Genomic DNA, 21,567 nt, shown 5'->3' with positions numbered 1-21,567 from the left:
CCACAAGTTTGTTTCTCCCACAGTCTCCCAGAACCAGAAGAGGTATGAAGAGGGAAGAGGAAAGACAAGTGTGCCGGTGGAGTCTCAGATTGCTTGGGAAGGGCCCAGGAGAAGGGGAGGCTTAGGCAGCTGGGGAGAGGCCCCACAACTGCCTTATAGGGGCAAGATCTGCTGGGAAGTGTTGCTGTGCTCAGTAGTCCTGGCACTATTGAGCAGCCTCATTTCTTCCAATAAAGAGTTACCATATTTACTTGAATGTAATGTGCACCTTTTCTGGCCAAATCACGACGTGAAAATCAGGGTGCACATTAGATACGATGGCGCATTAGATAAGAGTAAATACAGTAACTTCACTTGGAAACCAAAAGATTTCAATGTGCTGCTCCTGGTGACACATACGTATCCCACCTACATGCATGAGCTGTGATATTTTGCTGAAGCTTAATCTTCCCACTCCTGTGCCGAAATCCAAACCTGTATTTTCAGTTAAGTGCAGGCAACCAGACAAACATAATTAATCACCTTGCCTTGATGCAAAAACGACTTCGTGGATCCAGGAGACATGGCAAAAGGAAATATGGAGAAGGAGGATGCAACTGTTAATCATTCTCTAGCCTTTCAACCAAACATGGAAGAACATTATGGTGTCTCTGCCCCCCCCCCAACAAAAGGAATGAGTCACCTGCTGGTGTAAAGTTTGCATCAAGTGCACTTTTCCAGGGAAACAGACAAGCAGGTTGTAGCTGCAAAAGCTACTTATGAATTATTAGAGAGTGTTGCCATACACAGCATGAACTTGCAGTCAGAGGCAAACTCCTTCCTAAAGGAGGTGTAGAGGAGGTAAGAACTTTGAGAAAAGCCACTTTTTATTGGGTTGTCTAAACAAGGATAATAGGAATAATCAACAATACAGATAAATAGACCCAGGTCTTCTCACATTATTTGCATATCACAAAAAAATAGCATAATAAGTTTGCAGTGCTATCTACAGCATATGGTTTATTATTAGAGGTCAATGTATAAGTTCTTGGTTCGTGAAGTGGTTTAAACAAATACAGAAACAGAGTGGAAGCAGGATAGAAGAGTTAACAGATAACATTCAACAGTGCACAGCTAAACGCCTAATCAGGAGCCCTTGAGCTTAGATTAAGTATGAGTAATAGTTCTTTTCCCCCTCTTATGTTACCAATGAAACAATATAAGGTGTTCATATATTGATGAATGTGGGAGGTGGGCTTCAAAGCAAAGATAATAATTTACGTTTAAATTTCCATTTATATCAACCAGATTGAGCCAAATGCTGATGGGGGGATTGCTCATTTTCTGGAATACTGGCATATGCTATGAAATTAAACCACACTGGGGTAAAGTCATCTTTCTTGATCGGCCCATGTGTCAAGTGCAGTTTATTTGTTAATCTCTCAAGGAGGGCTGTTTCCCAAACTGTTTTGAACCAATTGTCCATCTTTCTGCCAGAAATGTCTTCCCAGAGTCTGGTTATGTTGCGTCTCACCTCTTGTCTTAATTATTTATTATGTAAATCCAGATTGTTGTCGTGGGAATGTATTTAATAAAGATAATTCTGGTTTGATTTCCAGTTGTTGTTGTTGTTGTTATTGTATTAATTTATTGGAACATCAAATCCCAGAAAGGCTGGATTTCTGCACAGTCATGTCAGGAACTGGTTAGACACTCATCAGGGCTGGACGCTGATGAGAAAAACAAGCTTGCGCCATCTTCCATGTGACATTAGCCTTGCTAAGCAATATCAGAGAGCATCTTCAGTCCAGATGCATGTCGTTATATGGAGTTGCCTTATTTTATTTTCCTATATATTAATTAAATTTATATCCCACCCTACCTCCCAACCCACCACTACCAAGGAGCGAAAGGTGGCAAACAACAACTGAGGAACCACTAGAAAACATAATTAAAACAATTCAAATATGAATGCAGACTGGGAAAGATCTCAGGACTGCCTCTCCTGGTATGTCCCACGGAGGACCTTACGGTCTTCAAACAAAAACATCTTGGAGATCCCGGGCCACAGAGAGGTTAGGCTGGCCTCAACCAGAGCCAGGGCTTTTTCAGCTGTGGCTCCGATCTGGTGGAACACTCTGTCACAAGAGACTAGGGCCCTGCGGCACTTGACATCTTTCCACAGGGCCTGCAAGACAGAGCTGTTCCACCAGGCCTTTGGCCAAGGCACAGCCTGACCCCCTCCTTTGGTCATTCTTCACAGAACTCTAGCCCAATGGTTGCCATCAATTTGATTTGAACTGATTTTATAATGAACTGATTTTAGAATGCTGTATTATTTTACTGTTATTAGCCGCTCTGAGCCCGGCTTCGGCTGTGGAGGGCGGGATATAAATAAATTATTATTATTATTATTATTATTATTATTATTATTATTATTATTATTATTATTATTATTATCTATTCCAACTCTATGATTCTATTATTATTATTATTATTATTATTATTATTATTATTAAACAGCTTGCTTTAAGAGGAAGGCTTTCAGTAGGTGCCTGCCTTGTATCCAAAGGGAGGGAATTCAAAAGGACTCAGAGCAGACCTGTTGCAGATAGTAGACAAATATAATATATTTGTATATAATAATATAATATAATATAATATAATATAATATAATATAATATAATATAATATAATATAATATAATAATATAATATAATAATATAATAATATAATATAATATAATATATAGTAGATAAATATAAATAGTAGACAAATAGTAGACAAACTTACTTATGACCTTTAATTTCAACGTGTCTACTCCAATTTAGTTATAACCACGAATTTCAATGCGTCTACTGCAAGGAGGACCAAGCAAAGTATGTTTCATACACAAAGGGCACTGCTCTAAGAGCAGAAACGGGGGGGGGGGGGAGCGAGCCTGTGGCTGCTCTTTTCTAGAAATAATGCTTACCAAAGAGAAAAAGGCTGCTTACTATGGAAAAATCAATGTGGTCTTGGGCAGCCGCCAACGTCCAAAGGAGCCAAAAGAAGAAGGAATGCCGTGCTGCTGAAAGACTATCGTCTTCCATCAAAGAGAGGAGAAAAGAGAAATGCTTTCTCGTCCAAACTGCTGACTCAGTGATAACCAGAGTCGAAGATTATGAGGCAGGCTGCTCTGGGCCCAGCCAATGTCAGCAGGGTGCGCATACAGGCACAGAGGAAAAAACAGCTTCCACGAGGAGACGGGTGAGATGAAATAGGAGCAGGAGGCTAACACCAGGGCTCAGAGGCAGCAAAAGGAGGGACAGCCTTGCCAAAAGAGATAATGGAACCCTTGGAATGGTTTCCTATACTCCTGTTTTCTCGTTCCTGCTTTCTTGATAGATTTGCCGCTTCATCATGCCAAGGTAGTAAACAGCGAGGACGTCTATGCATCAGCTAGCTACCTTCGGAACTGCTTTAGTTCTCGCCATTTGCCATCTTGACCAATGGAGGATGCGGCAAGCACCCAGGGATGTCAGGAGAGGGCTTTATAAGGTATTCCAAAGGCAAGTGCACATTATTAATCATCCATATAGTAGCTGCATACAAAATACCTCTCTCTCTCTTTTTTTAAAAAACCCCTCCACTTCACAACCAGGCTCTGTCATTATTCTTTTTCGCAGATTGGAAGCAGATGTCGACGGGGGCTTTTTTCCTAAGGCCACACAGATAATTGCTAGCTAAACAAACCTTGGAATCCAGGTTTACCAGCTCAGCTCAGTTTCCCACTCAAGGACTAGGAGTGTTACTAGATCTAATAAGCCCTGCTCTGTTTTGTTTTCAAATTCTTGTAATTAATAAATGAATACTGCCTGACCGGCTCTACCGTTAGGCAGGGTGAGACAGCCGCCGCAGATGGCAGGTGCTGAGAGACAAGGAGAGGGCATAGCTGTTTAGGACACACCATGCTGCTTTGCATCCACAAAGTTAGCTGCTTTGTGTTCAACACATCGCTTTGTGCTCAGTATGATAAAAAGCGGTATATAGAAGCTTATAGTAAAAGAATTCAGTCTTTCACCTCAACACACATCATTGCATATTGCCATTTAATAACAGAATATAAAATGCACCAAGCAGGACAAAAGTTGGGGGGGGGGGAGAGAAACGAGGAGAAACTGGAAATCTTTTTGCTGTCCACATGCAGAAGAATATGGATATTGTCGTTTGGTATATTTTTAGGAAACCCTACATTTCAAATGGATGCCAAGGTAGCATATACAAAACAAATTCAATACCTTGCTATGCAAATGCAGTTATCACAATACACAAAGCGCAACAGGCTGAATAATAGTCACTGTAAACTGTGAAGGTGTTTTTGTACAGGTACTGTAACGAACTGGGATTACAGGTAAGACCTCTCCCTTACAGCAGGTGCTTCTAATCTCAGCTCGTTACATACAGTGAAGATACCAGGTAGCCTGACATCTGGCTGGTTGATGGGGGATCAAATATTCATTTCACTCATTATAATGCACATCATTCTCTGACTTTTGTCTTCTGGGTGTTTTCCTTTTATTATTCTGTCTCTCACAGCTACAATAAACCTACCATTACAATTATGGACTGGTCATTTCTTCGTCAGAGGGTAAACGGGCATATTTAGCAGGGGATCAAATACTTTCCCCCCTCACTGTATACGGTACATAACCTATGAAAATACATTTCCTCTTTTCTTTTCTTTTCTTTTCTTATTGTTTCTTCTTGAGAGTTCCTGTATAACACAATCCTTAGGCTTTCTTTTTCTAACATATACAGCAACCGCTAAAATATCACACATGTATTTAAATACGCAGTCACGACATATTTAACAAATATGAAGTCACGACAAACTGGATGGATCTCCACACGCCCCTGCTGTTGCAGATACCTAACCTCTGCACAAATTAAGTTCTTTCCAATTGCAACAGAAAGAAAACAACGGCTTGTTTATCCTCGATGTGTCACAGACCCCTACATGTTCACATATTGTAGAAAACGCTGTCTCCTTGGGAGCATCAGTGGCCCCAACCTTAATGCGTTTTAGCCATATGGCGAAGGTCCACTTGTTTTCCAGAGACTCTGAGTGACACTCTGATTTATTTTATACCTGGATCTCCCTTTAATTAATGAATTAAAGTTAAGTAAGTAACCCTATTGAAAGCAGCACTGGCAACACGTAAAACCACTGAAAAGAACAACAAGGAGGATGAAATACAACACACACACACAGAGAGAGAGAGAGAGAGAGAGAGAGAGAGAGAGAGAGAAGACCCTGTCACGTGAGCCAGCTGGTGGTTTGCTGGAACGACAAAGTCTTTGCTCACTGGCAAAAGGAAATCTGCTTTGCTTCATCTGTCAGTAGATCAAGATGAAGCAGGTGGAAACAGGTGGAGGCAGAGGCACACCAACCATCACCAACAAAAATTCGGGTTCATCAGAAGATTCAGTGCAATAAAACCATTCCACACGTAATGTGCATTGGGATCAGAGTATTTGAATTACCTTCAGGAAAGTAAAGACTCACAGATACTGGGCATGCACGCAAGCTGCAAAGTGTGGCTGAGTCATGCCAACCATGCAGGCACAGAAAGTATAAATTAACTTGTAATCAATTGGTTTGGATTAATGACAAAAATCCTAAACTTCATCATCTCAAAGCCAGAGCTCATAATACATTTGAGAATTACACACCTCCTAATTGCAACCTTAGATTTTGAATTTCCACAGCATCACCACTTAAAAGAGCATGTGGGTGTCACAAATATTTGTTTGAGACAGGTACGCATCACAGGGAGCACCTGGTTTTCTCAAGCTCCCTGTGGTACATATACCTAGAGGCTTATCTTTGGAGGAAGGAGTCCTGAATCATGTGTCCAATAATGTACTATAAGTCTGCTATTAACGGCAGAATATGATAAAACCCAACAGTCTTACCTTCACCTGATGAGCCTGAAAGATCTATGATGACATACACTCTTCCTTCTGGTTCCAAATCAATCTGCAGTTGGAAAAAGCAAATATTTATTATTAGAATTCCCATGTGTACGTTTCCTTGGGTGTGTTTGTTTGTTTATTACTAAACGTCATCTTGCAAATCCTTGTACCGCATACTCAATGGAAGCCAGTGATTTTAAGGACTTGAAAAAGTCCATCAGATTCTGATGTGCCATCTCAATCCAGCCTCAGATCTAAGTAGGAAGGGTCCTCATAAACATTTGTTTACACTGCTGGATTTCAACCTCACAGGGTCCCCTTTCTTAATTACCTGAAGACAAGTAAGGGCAACACTTTATCTGATTCTTGAATCCACAACTCTGCATATTCCAAATGTTTGGGATAGGTAAACACATGTGGGGGGGGAATATAAATTATCAAGTGAACAATATCTTCAAACAGCCTTCCCCGATCTCATACTTTCCAGATGATTTGGACTCCAACTCCCATAATCTCCAGCCAACATAGCCAATGTTCAAGGATGCTGGAAGTTGTTGTCTAAAACATCTGGAGGGCACTAAGCAGGGGAAGACTGTAGTAAAACAATTAAAATGTAACAGATGTTTACAGCCTTCAGAGCATCGTTGGCTTCAACACTGGCTCCCAAAAGAATTTATGGAAACTGTCGAGAGTGTCTTCATGTGTTGGAAACAGCAAAATGTGGATGTACAAGCAATTCATGCATCTACTGTCAAGGTTTTGGGATAATACACATAATGAACAACGCTCTGCCTGCATTTGGAACGTCTGCAGCTTTTCACTCAGGAGGCAAGTAAGTTTCCCCTCAGAAGTGTGATCCCAGCAGTAACAACAGCAGCTAGGATTCTTTACTGCTCAGAAGTGGAAGAAGTTCCCACCAAAGAAGAACGGATGAGCAAGATAATGGACTGTGCAGAACTGGCAAAATTAAGAGCAAAATTGAGAGAATCTAAAGATGAGTGTTTTATGGAAGAATGGATGCCTTTTCCGGACTGCTTAAAGAAATATTATATAGTATGATGAACTCGCACGCAGGATTTGAGCTATGAGCAACAGAAGTAATTACAGTGGTACCTTGGTTGTTAAACGCCTTGGTACTCAAACAACTTGGAACCCAAACACTGCAAACCTGGAAGTAAGTGTTCCGGTTTGCGAACTGTTTTCGGAAGCCGAATGTGCTCCGATTTGAGTGTAACGCTGATGATCTGAGTGCCACACTTCCGTTTTACGCTGAGGTCTGTCTGTTTTTGCTATTTATTTTGCGTTTCTGTAGCTCTTTTTTGTATGTGACTGTGGAACCCAGTTCAGCTACTGATTGACTGATTGTGTGACTGCAGTACACTGTTTATTGCTTTCATTTAATGGATCAATGGTGTCGTTAGATAGTAAAATCCGTGTTAAATTTCTGTTTTAGGGGTTGTTTTTTGAAAATGTGGAATGGATAAATCAATTTTGCATTACTTTCTATCGTAAAGTGTGCCTTGGTTTTAGAACGCTTTGGTTCTGGAATGAACTTCCGGAATGGATTAAGTGTGAGAACCAAGGTACCACTCTAGATTTAACAAATAGAAGACAGCGTGCAGCAGAAGGGGGAAAACAACAACTCCATGGAAAAAGGGGTAGGAAGTCAACAAAATAACAGGGGGGATTAAATGTGTACTGGATTGTGTATGTTAAAATTGTTGAAACTTATTAAGAATATCATTGAAAAAAAGAAGTGTGATCCCAGGAGAGTGAAAGGCAGGACCCTCTTTCTGCCGCTCCTTGCCATGTGCGAAGATCCAAACTACAAGAAAGAAGATTCCACCTAAACATTAGGAAGAACTTCCTGACAGTAAGAGCTATTCGACAGTGGAATTTGCTGCCAAGGAGTGTGGTGGATTCTCCTTCTTTGGAGGTCTTTAAGCAGAGACTTGACAACCATATGTCAGGAGTGCTCTGATGGTGTTTCCTGCTTGGCAGGGGGTTGGACTCGATGGCCCTTGTGGTCTCTTCCAACTCTATGATTCTATGATTCTATGATTCTATGAGAGGTGCTCAGGCTACAGAGTCTCCGGACGTTCCACAAGGTGCAGCAGCCAAGAACAGGCCGTCTCCTGAGTGTCCTTGTCCGCCTCGAGTTGGCACAAAGGCGGCAATTTCCAAATGCTATTCTCGATTGACCTTCGAAATTGCGAGGGAACATGGGGGAGGAGCTGATCTCTTACACACGCGGTGGCTATATTTCAGGATGTTAACACAATACATATTTAGTACAATGCATATTTGGCACCAATGCACGGTGCCTGCGGTGCAGAGCCAAGGTCTGAAAAGAACTTTTTGGTTCCTGTAATTGCTGTCTTTTATAGCTGGGCAGTCCCAGGCTTGTGTGAGTGACTTTGGTTTTTTGTCTGTCTGTCTGTTTGTTTGTTTGGAATTAGAAACCAAAGTTCCACCCACTGGAACCAGGTGCAAAATAGGGGGACAAAACCTATTGCTTACTGCAGGGTTATGGAAGCCCTCGGACCTCCCTATGTTGCTGGACTCCAACTCCCATCAGCCCCTGCATGGCCAAATGGCTCGAAATCAAAGCAGATGTAGTTCAGCAAAATCTGGGGGGGACACTGTTTCCTTCATCCCTGACCTATTGCATTCCATGAGGCACCTACTCCCGAGTTACAACAAATAATGTGTATTTATAATTGCTGATATTAAACAACTGTGCAACCACACTGGCACCTTTCATCATCATCATCATCATCACCATCATCATCATCATTATCTATTACTTATACCCCATCCATCTAGCTTACCCTAAGGAGTCTCAAAGAGGCTAACAATCTCCTTTTCCCTTCCACACTCTGTGAGGTGAGTGGGGCTGAAAAACTTCAGAGAGAAGTGTGACTAGCCCAAGGTCACCCAGCAGCTGCATGTGGAGGAGCAGGGAATCGAACCCGATTCACCAGATTACGAGACTACCGCTCTTAACCACTACACCACACTGGCTCTTGAGAGCCGTCTCCTCCATTAATCTGTCTAATCCTCTTTTCCTATGATCCTGCGCATGTTCAGTAGGAAGCAAGCCCCAATGACCTTAATAGGGCTTACTCTGAAGTAATGTAGGCAGCATTGCAGCCGGACCAAATAAAGCATGCTGCCCTTGCGGAAGCTAAACCACGTTGACCGTGACCAATGCTAAGTGCTAACTCTGCAAACTGTGTCCACGGCAGGACAGAGAGACGGGAACGCAGCATTCAAACCACATCCCTCTAAATCCACGTGGGATCTGCTACAAGGAAAAGAGAATCCAGAACCGAACTAAAATGCTTAAATAAGCATCGCGCTCATCCAGAATCATAATGACTACTGTGCGCCAATAATTAAAGGAAGTGAAAACTCTCTCTCACTCTCTCTCTCTCTCACACACACAAACAAACACAGTTGAGCATCAATGCCCCGCAAACTGCACTTTGGTCATTAGTTCTGACAAGTGGCATTTACTTTTTAATTATTTACGATAACGTTTCGGTAATGCGAGAACTCTGCGGATCCTGCCAGGATTACATCATTGCTGGGAAGAGGAAGAAGAACTGCCCTTTTAGGGAATGTGCTAGAGTATTAATGCTATATTAACATCTCGGTAGATGTTCCTATTTATTTATTTCCCCTTTTAAGAGTGGCTGGAGCGGCTTTTGATCAAAGCGGCTTACATCTGGACCTCGCCATCTCAGAAAGTGGAAAAGGCAGATAATTATCAGATTGCGTTTCATAAAGAAAGTGTGTGGTGGTGGGAGTAGGGAGAGAGAGATATTGCTAAGGACTGGAGGGAATTTTCTGCCCAGGCACGACACGCATTGTCTAATGTGGTGCTATGTCTATACTGAATTTTAACCTGCAAACAAAGCTGACTTGATCCATCTATATGAAAACGCACGAAATTAAAACCTCCCAGATTATCCCCCTAACTACAAAGAGGGGCCGGAATGCACAGGGTGTGAGTGGCGAGACAATTAAAAACGATCTGTGCATATGAGCAGGAAAGAGTTGCAAACTTTTAAAAAAATAGGAAATGGTGAGGATTCCCACTCCCGATGAAATTCAGCAAAATATCAGCATTTCCTGTGGGATCAAGACAGGCACTGATAACGTCAAAATGCTCCCTCCCTCCTTTGTAAACGTTTTAAGTGCAGTCTATTAGAAGATCAGAAGAGCAGCGTGCGAGGTAGATGTTTTGAAGTTAAGAGATGATGGCTGCCTTTGAACCATGTCAGTAATATTCTGCAGATGGCCCCCTAAAATAAAAGGAATCCATATTCCTCGTTGTCCCAGCTTATACCATTCACACACCATGTTCACTTTCAATCCTTTCTGTGATTTCAAATCCCTTAGATAGCGCCAACCTAACCTTTACATTGCAGGAACGTTAAATATAAAGTTGGGGCAGAACCACATCATAAATGTAAAGCCAGAGGCGGAGCTAGCTGCTCCAGCACCAGGAGCGGCACACAAGCTGTGCACCTGGGGGCAGGGTAGCCGCCTTCGGGGGCGGGGCTAGCATCCGGGGGGGCGGTGAGGTCACCCCTCCCCCGGGGATGACACCTGGGCAGGCCACAACTACCACACACCCCTTCCTCCACCAGTGTGTAAAGCACACCCAATATACAGTGGTACCTCGGGTTACATACGCTTCAGCTTATATACGCTTCAGTTTACAGACTCTGCTAACCCAGAAATAGTGCTTCAGGTTAAGAACTTTGCTTCAGGTTAAGAACGGACCTCCGGAACGAATTAAGTACTTAACCCGAGGTACCACTGTACATGTCTTTCAATAATTCCTGGGAACTGTAGTTTCCTCATCGCAGTACAGTGGTACCTCGGGTACCACTGTATGCTTCAGGTTACAGACACTTCAGGTTACAGACTCTGCTAACCCAGAAATATTACCTCGGATTAAGAACTTTACCTCAGGATGAGAACAGAAATTGTGCAGCAGCGGCGCGGCGGCAGCGGGAGGCCCCATTAGCTAAAGTGGTGCTTCAGGTTAAGAACAGTTTCAGATTAAGAACAGACCTCCAGAACGACTTAAGTTCTTAACCCGAGGTACCACTGTACTGCAATTTCCAGTACCCTTAACAGGATTATTTGAGTGAAGTCACATGCTTTAAACGTGTGTGTCAGGTGTGGATCTTTGGGGAAGTTTTCAATGTTTGACGTTGTACTGTGCTTTTGCTAACTTTGTTAGTTTTACCACATTCTTCTTCTTCATCATCATCATCATCATCTCCATTGGGAGGCAGGGGTGAAGCCACTGCTCCCCAACATCTCAAAACTCACCCTCAGCTGCTTTTTACACCCCGCTCCCAATGTATTAGATTGATATTTACCTCACAGACACAGCCCTAGCCAAATGAGCTTTAAGCGTTTGATCACATTTTGCTCAAAATAAAGTGGGGATGGGAACCCAGCTGCATCCAATATTTTAAAATTTACATACAACTTCTGGTCTGGATTGTTTTATACCTGTAAAATACACCTTTTTAAAGGGAAAGATATGAGGTTAAAACCAAGGTGTTTAAAAGCAAACGGGACATAAATATTCTGCTTGGGAGCTTACCACAGAGAATTGTGACAGAGCCATTCAAGAGACATTGAAGTTTTGAAATCGGGGACATAAAATTTTCATATTATGCTTTGTCAGAGGCAGGAGGACAAGACTAATTGTCACATTGATGCGAGGGTTTCCGTTCTGTCACGACACAACGTGGTGACATTTTGTTACGGCTTGCCGAAATGTAATCCTCTTCGTTCCCCTGCAGCTATGCAGCATCTCACCCGTTGCCAAAACACTCAGCTAACATTTGTCACCTCCAAAGTGTTTGCATGAGTAATACACAAGGCCCTAATTCAAAAAGGATGCTGAAAACTTAGGAAGCACCAAAAGCAACTGACCTGTTAAACTTGCCCCCCCCCCGCCCACGTCAAGGCACCTCCACATGACTCTGACAGCTTGCTTCATTTGCTCTGCAGAGCAGATATCAAACCCCCAATGGCCAGAATGCTCATTTGTACTACAAATGCCTTCTCGTGATTTCATTAATAACGGAGACAGCAAACATAATGGCATGAGGCTTTAATAATACAGAAAAGCTTTACGGAAACCACACAGAACCCCCATGGTCTTTTTCTTTTATGAAAACCAATCACTGGAACATAGGAATCTGCCTTGCACTGGGTGAAGTAATTGGTCCATCTAGTTCAATACTGTCTACACTGACTGGCAGCGGTTTTCCAGGGTTTCAGGCAGGAGTCTCTCCCAGCCCTGGAGATGCTGGGGATTGAACCTGCAACCTTCTTGCAAGGCTGTCCATGGATACTAGCCATCGTGGCTCCGCTGTGCCGCCACAGTTGGAGGCAGCGATGCTGGAAACCACAGGAGAGGATGGCTCTTGGTGCTTGAGTCCTGCTTGTGGGGCTTGAGAACAGGATTCTGGACTAGATGGGCCAATGGCTGGATTCAGCGGGCTGTTCTGTTGTTGTTGTTGTTTTAATCTAGCCAGTGAAAAGCAACTTGCAGACAGAATAATCACAACATTCCGAAATCAATTGATTTGTGAAAGCCTGCAACGTTAAAAGCCAATGTTCCCAAATTATGGGCCATGTGAATTCAGGACACCATTAATACGGCAAAATGACCAGCGAACAGCTATTGGAAATCATTTGCAAAGCAACAGACAGAGAATAACCTTATTTATCTGCATAACGTCCATGGGAAGACAGAGGATGCCCAACCAAAAACTTGGGGGGGGGGGTGTACAGGAATTATTTTTTGCTCAGGTTACATAATACAAACTCAGTGGAAAATAGCTGGAAATGGAATTTTTCAGTAAGTTTAGATCTAACTGTGGTGATGCAATTCCTCTTTTTGGCCAAGTCAGACGTGGTCAATCTATGCCACATTGATTGTGGTGGCACTCGCTTGGTACCTGTAAAGCACTGTTACACCGTTTTAACAGCCCTGGCTCCCCACACATATAATCCTAGGAACTGGAGTTTGTTAAGGCTGCTGTTTGTTAAACGTACTGGAAGAAGCAAAAATCACGAGTGCCAAAGCAATGATTCTTCAACATCAACTTCGTTGGAATGGTCATGCTGGGCGGATGCCTGATGATTGTCTTCCAAAGCAACTACTCTATTCCGAACTTAAAAATGGAAAGCGTAATGCTGGTGGTCAACAAAAGAGGTTTAAAGATTCTCTCAAGGCAAATCTTTAAAAAATGTAGTATAAACACCGACAACTGGGAAACACTGGCCTGCGAGTGCTCCAGTTGGAGAACAGCTTTTACCAAAGGTGTCATGGGCTTTGAAGACACTCGAACTCAAGACGAAAGGGAGAAATGATCTAAGAGAAAGGCAAACCCTCACCGTGATCAACTCCCGCCTCAAAACCAATGTCCCCACCATGGAAGGATGGGTAGATCTAGAATTGGCCTCCACAGTCACCTACAGACTCACTGTTAAGACTGTGCTCATGGAAGATAAGCTTACTTGGCTACGAGTGGTCGCTGAAGAAGAAAGTAGAAGGCTACTGGGAACTATAGCTCCGTGAGGCTTCTCCTAACAACTCACAGCACCCTACAGTTCCCAGGATTTTTTTTGGGGGGGAGCCATGACTGTGGAAGTGGTTTATGAGTACAGATGTGATGTACAGCAGAATCCCTTAGCCATATAGAAGGAACTCACGCTGTGATTCTTCCCTCATCTTTGCACCATCCTCCTTTCTTAAAAGAGTGGGACAATGGCAAAATGGGAAGGAGACACAGTTTTGAGCTGCTCCAATGAGATTTTGGCTCCAACTTTACTGTTATGGTATCATAAGGAGTCACACTGCAGCAGCTCCAACGCTGTGCCATTGGCAGCAGAAAGGCTTCATAACACTGAAGTTACATCAGGCTCAAGGAAAAATGTGCCGAGGAAAAAGAAACCTATGTTGGATGTCAGAAGGCTTGGCAATATGAGCTCCAGCATCTCTATAAGTTCACATAATACAATCTCTGTCCACAACTGACATTCACTGGCACATTTCTTGGCAGTTTCGGCAGAGAGACAGCAAGTTCGCTGGACATGGAAACAATTACTCAGAGGAGGCTGAACTACTTTTAACCCCAAACGCACGGATCATTTCCCCTGGCCAGAGGAAACTGGAGCACTCTGGGAGAAAACGCCAGGATGGTGGCCTTGATCCGTATTGAATCTATGAATAAGTTCGGGATAGTATTTTAATTTCCAAAGCTTTTGTTAAGGGCCTTCACTACAGAAATGCAGCAAGTGAATCAACTTTGATCTGATCCCTCTTTTTTTCACACGTTATGTTTCCATTATCTTGAATTACCTTGATTGGGGGGGGGGGCACGGAGGATCGAGGTATTGTGCCTGCTTGCTTGCAAACATTGCCTGATTTAGCCCTCTTTTATGATGAAGAAACTTCTTGACATTTCATTTCTGCTCTCCTCCCACCCTAACAATAGGGCCCTGCAAAACTTATTTCTTTATTTAGAGCATTCGTACCCGGCTGTTTAGGCAAAACAGCTCCTAGAGTGTTTCACATCCAATCAATTAAAACAAGGCATTCCCTGCACATTGGCTTAAAACCTAAAAACAAACAACCATGATGTGCAAAGGAAAAAAAGGGCAGTGGGGAGACCAAACTCATGTCTTCCTTTTGAAGAATCCTGGTGACTATACATACAGTCTTTTGGGGAGATGAATTGAGAGCATTAAATGAGTTTAGGCCTGTAGAGCAGAGAGATCCTATGTGATAACAGGCTGGTTTAATCAGGAGAGAGCTCCTCTCCTCTCCTCTCCTCTCATACACAGTTTCTTTTTTGTTTCTGCATGATAGCAAAACCCATAGTTTGTTGTAATGTCCGAAACTGGCAAACTACAGTATGCAGGCCCAGACCCTACCTTTCCGCAGACTGTCTTGCCAGAGTGGTACATGCTCTGGTTATCTACCGCTTGGACTACTACTGCAATGCGCTCTACGTGGAACTATCTTTGAAGGTGACCCGGAAACTGCAACTAATCCAGAATGCGGCAGCTAGACTGGTGACTGGGAGTGGCCGCTGGGACCACATAACACCGGTCCTGAGAGATCTGCATTTGCTCCCAGTACGTTGCCGAGCACAATTCAAAGTGTTGGTGCTGACCTTTAAAGCCCTAAAGGGCCTTGGTCCTGTATACCTGAAGGAGCGTCTCCACCCCTATCGTTCAACCCGAACGCTGAGATCCAGCGCAGAGGGCCTTCTGGCAGTTCCCCCATTGTGAGAAGTGAGGTTACAGGGAACCAGACAGAGGGCCTTCTCGGTAGTGGCGCTGACCCTGTGGAACTGGTTGGCAGGGGGTTGGACTCGATAGCCTTTGTGGTCTATTCCAACTCTATGATTCTATGATTCTATGAACGCCCTCCCTTCAGATGTGAAGGAAATAAGGAGCTGTCTTATCTTTAAAAGACATCTGGAGGCAGCCCTGTTTAGGGAATATTTAATGCTGTATTGTTTTTAACATTTGATTGGGAGCTGCCCAGAGTGGCTGGGGAAACTCAGTCAGATGGGTGGGGTATAAATAATAAATTATTGTTATTGTTATATTATTATTATTATTATTGTTGTTATTGTTATTATTATTATTATTATTATTATTATTATTATTATTATTATTATTGAGCCTGCTTTCCAAACCAGAATTGGAAATCCATGATTCTGTTGGCTTTGCATTATGCCTACCCACAACTTACATGTATCCGCTGCCCGTCCCCCTTACCCGCCCCCACCATGGAGCAAATAGCAATGGGTAAAGGATTCAGATCAGGATTAACAGTACTGGGGCTTTAACCTTGCCTCCTGCAGTGCCCCACTGCCCTGATGGAACCCACTCCCACCGCCAGTGGGAGATGCAGGTCTCCCAAGCATCACATCTTGTTTGAACCAGAGTAGTTTCCGCAAGCTTGATTATCATTAAGAACATGTTCATCAGGAACAGAGACATGCAGGAACTTCTCTGCCAACTCTGCGGCTCACAAAATCCAAAGCTCAGCCTTCCAACCTTTCCCCCTTGCTTTTGTCAACATGCAAGGAGGCTCCTAATCTGCTTCTTATCTGGTACTTGAGAGCCAGCCAAGGAAGGAAAGTAGACTGTGGTCAATCTTCTGTACGAATACAATCATTTGGAAGTTCCTTCATAATGCACTCCCTTCCATTTCCATCCATTAATATAATGAGAAATGATGGAATGTGCAGAAAGAGATTATGTATTATTGATATTCATAAACAGAGCCAACTTGCCTTCAGGATTTAACTGCTCTGTTGGGTTAACACAACTCTCAGAAAAAGGAAAGAAACATCAGCTGGGATGGCAGAGTTGGAGGTCAAACCATTTCCTGCATTTGAACTGCAGAAAGAAAGAATGAAAAAGAAAGCCAAAGCGATTCAAGGAGGTCATTTTCCATATCCTCCAAAAGTTGCTTTAAAATGCATACCTAGTCGTGTTCACCTCATGTGCAACTGCAGCTACATGGATGCAAGCAGTATTCCATGTGCAGTTATGGGTATCTTTGGCATCAGGGTAAAGGAAAAACACTGGGAAGGCAGTGTGGTGCAATGGTTAGAGAGTCAGCCTAGGGCCTGGGAGACCAGGGTTCAAATCTCCACTCAGTCAGGAAGCTCATTAACTTTGGGACAGTCAACCCACTTCACAGGGTTGTTATGGGATTAAACAAAGAAGGGAAGAAGCTCTTTGGGGGGGGGGGAAGGTGTAGTATAAATACAATGAAAATAATAAATAATACTAATTTCGCTTAAATAAGAAGTGGCTAAAATATAGAATCAAACCCAGTTTAAATACAAGGAGGGGTGCAGACGCTTCAAAAAGGTAGTGTATACAGAATTTCTCTTTATGTTTATGGAAGCGGAAGCAAGATATTTACTCCTCACCATCTCTCCCACTCTCTAGGCCCTTTGATATACAACGGGGGTTAAAGAGAAATGCAGGCTTTTAAGTGCACTCAAAGCAGGCTTTTAAGTCCGCTCTAAAATAAATATTAATAATATTAAAATAAATACGGAGATGACACACAAAGCAGTGACAGAACGCAGCTTTGCAGGGAGTGTTTAAACAATGTGCCCTCCCTTTCAAATACTTCTTCGGGCTCTTGCCATTTTTTCCCCTCAAGTATTTAACAACCGATTTGCATGCTTATGAAATAAACAGTAACTTTCGGTCAGTGCAAATATCAACACTCGGAGAATGAAAAGCAAACTGTAAAGCTAGCTTTGTTCCTGGGATTTCCCTTCTTCTCCCCAGCACAGAGTGGTTGATTCTGGTTCCTGGTAAGGCAGAATCACAGAATTGTGGAGCTGGAAGGAAACTCCAAAGGTCATCTAGTCCAGCCCGCTGCAATGCATCAATCACAGCTAAAGAATCCCTGACAGATGGCTAGCCAACCTCTGCTTAAAAACATCCCACCTTAAAGGTGCTGGAGCAGATGTTGCTGTCTGCTGTATCTGGAGAAATTAGGGTTTTTTTAAAAAAGAAGCAGAACAACCCTGCAATATCGCCAGAGTGGCGCATGCTCTGGTTATCTCCCGGTTGGATTACTGCAATGCGCTCTATGTGGGGCTACCTTTGAAGCTGGCTTGGAAACTACAACTAATCCAGAATGCGGCAGCTAGACTGGTGACTGGGAGCGGCCGCTGAGACCACATAACACCGGTCTTAAAAGACCTACCTTGGCTCCCAGTACGTTTCCGAGCACAATTCAAAGTGTTGGTGCTGACCTTTAAAGCCCTAAACGGCTTCGGTCCAGTATACCTGAAGGAGCATCTCCACCCCCATCGTTCTACCCGGACACTGAGGTCCAGCACTGAGGGCCTTCTGGCGGTTCCCTCACTGCAAGAAGCCAAGTTACAGGGAACCAGGCAGAGGGTCTTCTCGGTAGTGGCGCCCGCCCTGTGGAACGCCCTCCCACCAGACGTCAAAGAGAACAACCACCACCACCAGACTTTTAGATGACATCTGAAGGCAGCCCTGTTTAGGGAAGCTTTTAATGTTTGAGATAAAAACACAGGTAAATAATTGAAAGAAAACCAACAAAACAATAACCCCCTCAGGCCTTGTGTGGAAAAAGTAAAAAAGGACGGAAGGAAGGAATTTTGTACTAAGTCTGCTTAAGTGTCCATTTAGCCCAGTAATGCCTACTCTGACTGACAGCTGCTCTCCAGTGTCTGCAACTTTCCCCCGCAGCTCTGCTACCTTCTTTCCAAAATGCTCAGGCATCAGTTGAGGGCCACAAAAGGACCCCACTAACATAGACCCCCCTTGAACCATTCCTTCTCTTCACCATTGCAACCTGCTTGCTTCCTTGCCAGCCTTTCCTTCAGGCCCATAGCGTGGTGGAGATTATGTATTATTGATATTCATAAACAGAGAGAAAGAGGACCAGCAGATGCCATCTCCCGCTCGCTCATTAGCTTTCTTGCCGTCAAGCAAGCAGGTGGCCGTGATGAGGAAGAAGTGGAGAAGCAGGAGCTCAGCAGTGAGGTGGCAGACTCCCAAAGGGAGGGAAGAATGTGGAGCACATAGAGATTTGGTCGCCCTGCTGAGAAGCAACGGAATTATCTTTAGGTGGGAATTCCCCCAAGGCCTATCCTTCAGCTACAAAGGGAGAAAGATAAAAATAAGATCAGAGGACAACAAAGACAGATTTTTAAGAGACCACGGAGAAGACCTGCAGAAAGAAGCTGGAGAAGAGTTAAGAGCACTGGTGGTACATGACACCAGTCAAGCTTGCAAAAATCTATCATTTGCCCGATAATAAATATTGGAAATGTAAAGAAACTGAAGGTACATTCTTTCACCTTTGGTGGACGTGCCCAAGGATTAAGGCTTTCTGGGAGATGATTTATAATGAAATGAAAAGGGTATTTAAATATACCTTTCTGAAGAAACCAGAGGCCTTTCTCCTGGGCATGGTTGGCCAATTGGTGCTAAAGAAGGATAGAACTTTCTTTATGTATGCCACAACAGCAGCAAGAATACTTATTGCAAAGTATTGGAAGACACAAGATCTACCCACTCTGGAAGAATGGCAGATGAAGGTGATGGACTACATGGAATTGGCGGAAATGACTGGCAGAATCCAAGACCAGGGAGAAGAGTCGGTGGAAGAAGATTGGAAGAAATTTAAAGACTATTTACAGAAATATTGCAAAATTAATGAATGTTAGAATGATGTCAGAATGAAGTTAAGTGGTTTAAGCAGCAATGTTATAAAGGTATATGTAAAAATGGATTGTTAACAGGTGAGAATCCAAAGTTATAATATATTATGTTAAAGGACTAAGATAAAAACAAAGAGGGAAAGAAATTGCTGAATTAACTAACTGAATTGGAATACAAAAAAGGGAGGTGTGAGGAGGTCAGGGAAACAAGGAAATGAACGTAAGGTATGGAAAGACTGATGTATTTTTAAAGTTTTTTTTTATCTTTTTTTCTTTGTATTTTGTATTTTTTCTTTTCTTTTTACTTTTGTCTTTTTCTTTTTCTTTTTCTTTTAATTCATGTAATTCTTTTCTTTGAAACCTTAATAAATATCTTTTTTTTAAAAAAAAAAGAATGTGGAGCACAATCTGAACATGAGTCAGCAGCGTGAAAAGTTAATGCTTCTCTAGAGCTGCATCATCAGCCAATGTAGAGCATCCAGATCAAGGGAAGTCCTAGTACCACTCTATTCTGCCTTGGTCAAGCCACACCTGGAATACTGTGTCCAGTTCTGGGCACCACAATTTAAGGAAGATGTTGACAAGCAGGAACGTGTGCAGAGTAGGGCGACCAAGATGATCAAGGTTCTGGAAGCCAAGCCACACAGCTGAAGCTCGAAAGGTGTTGTGACACGTACCTACGGGACCGACTCTCCTAGTATGCCCCACGGAGGACCTTAAGGTCCACAAATGACAACATTTTGGAGGTCCCAGGTCGCAAGGTGCTTAGACTGGTCTCAACTAGGGCCAGGGCCTTTTCAGTACTGGCCCCGACTTGGTGGAACGCTCTGCACAAGAGACTAGGGCCCTGCGGGACTTGACATCTTTCCACAAGGCCTGAAAGACAGAGCTGTTCCGCCTGGCCTTTAGTTTGGACTCGGTCTGACCCTTATGTTTCCCTCCCCTTATGGTTTTGATTGATCAGTTACTTTAAAATGAGGCTCCATTTTAAATCACATTTTAACCTGTATTTTATTTTTATTTTTATTTTTTATAAAAAAAATTATTGGTTTTTCACAATTTATATAAACACAAACAATACACAATACAGACATACAAACACAAAAAGAAACATGTATAATTTCAAATCCTTTTTTTCTTAAAACTTACTTCACCGACTTCCCCGTACCTCCCCTTTCTGCATCCCAATTCCCAAATTTGTTTCAGCAAATCCTCCCCCTTAATTTTATCTAATTTTTCCTTATTCTTTTCTTTTACTTAATCTTTTACAGCTGTAGTCCCCTATTGTCTATAGCCACAACATTTTAGCACTCATTAATTTTACAATATTTCTTAAGATAAATTTTTAATTTCATCCAATCTTCTTCCGCCGTCTCTTTTCCCTGGTCTCGGATTCTGCCAGTCATTTCAGCCAGTCCCATATAGTCTATCACCTTCATCTGCCATTCTTCCAGAGTGGGTAGTTCTTGTGTCTTCCAATACTTTGCAATGAGTATTCTTGCTGCTGTTGTAGCGTACATGAAAAATGTTCTATCTTTCTTTGGCACCAATTGGCCAACAATTGCCCATTTAAACCTGTATTTTAAATTGTTTTGACTCCCTCTCTTTTTCTCCTATTATGCTTTTACTGTGATTTTATTGGTGTTAGCCGCCCTCTGGCTGGGGAGGGTGAGGTATAAATAAAATTTATTGCTTGGGTTTGTTGCTGCTCCTCCTCTGCCTAACTGTTGCTACTAGACGCAGTCAATGAGCAAGAAATGGCAGCTACTCCTCCCACCACTGGGGAGCTGATATTTGCGGGCACATCCCATCTGGGCCAGAGGAGGAGGCAGGTGAAGAAGCAGGTGGCAATGGTAAAGAGGAAGAGCAAGTCCAGGGGTCTCTCATCACCAGATTCACTGCTGGGATGTGGGTCTTCAGCAGCTGCCCTACATTGCCACGCGTTGGCATCCAACCTGCTCCAGCCATTTAGGGCTGGCTCTGCAACACACCAATCGCACAACGCCGTGCATATTTATTTGGAACGAAGCCCCGCTGTGTTCACTCAGGCTTACTATCAGGCAATTGCGTGGCTCAAAACAGGTTTGCGAACAGGTTCTCCTCTTGTTCAGTAAGAGCCATTGCCAAGAAACCAGGCGTGGAAGGTTTTAGAAAACAAGCTATTATTCTCTTTTAAGGCTTCAAGATGCCATCAAGATGCCATTGGATGCAAGCAGATTAGGAATTTTGGAGGGCTCATCTGCCAGACTGCAGGAAAAGCAGACGACCAAGGGGTGTGTGGAGTTCAGTTGTTCAGAAATTTGCTGCTGGGAAAATGGAAATATCAGTCAAATGCTTC

At 43.1% G+C, this 21,567-nt stretch overlaps 1 protein-coding gene across 1 annotated transcript in view; it reads right to left on the bottom strand.

Moving 5' to 3' along the window:
- Nucleotides 1-21,567, bottom strand: part of PRKCE (protein kinase C epsilon) — a 318,307-nt gene that overhangs the window by 174,463 nt on the left and 122,277 nt on the right. The window contains exon 2 of the mRNA XM_081188544.1: nt 5,938-6,001. Coding sequence (XP_081044670.1) covers nt 5,938-6,001 — 64 coding nt within the window. The remainder of the gene's footprint in view (nt 1-5,937; nt 6,002-21,567) is intronic.

This window comes from Podarcis bocagei (assembly GCF_964188305.1).
Source record: "Podarcis bocagei genome assembly, chromosome: 3".
In the NCBI taxonomy this organism is placed as follows: domain Eukaryota; kingdom Metazoa; phylum Chordata; class Lepidosauria; order Squamata; family Lacertidae; genus Podarcis; species Podarcis bocagei.
Note: the sequence above shows the minus strand (reverse complement) of the source record. Positions and strands in the feature narration are given on the sequence as shown.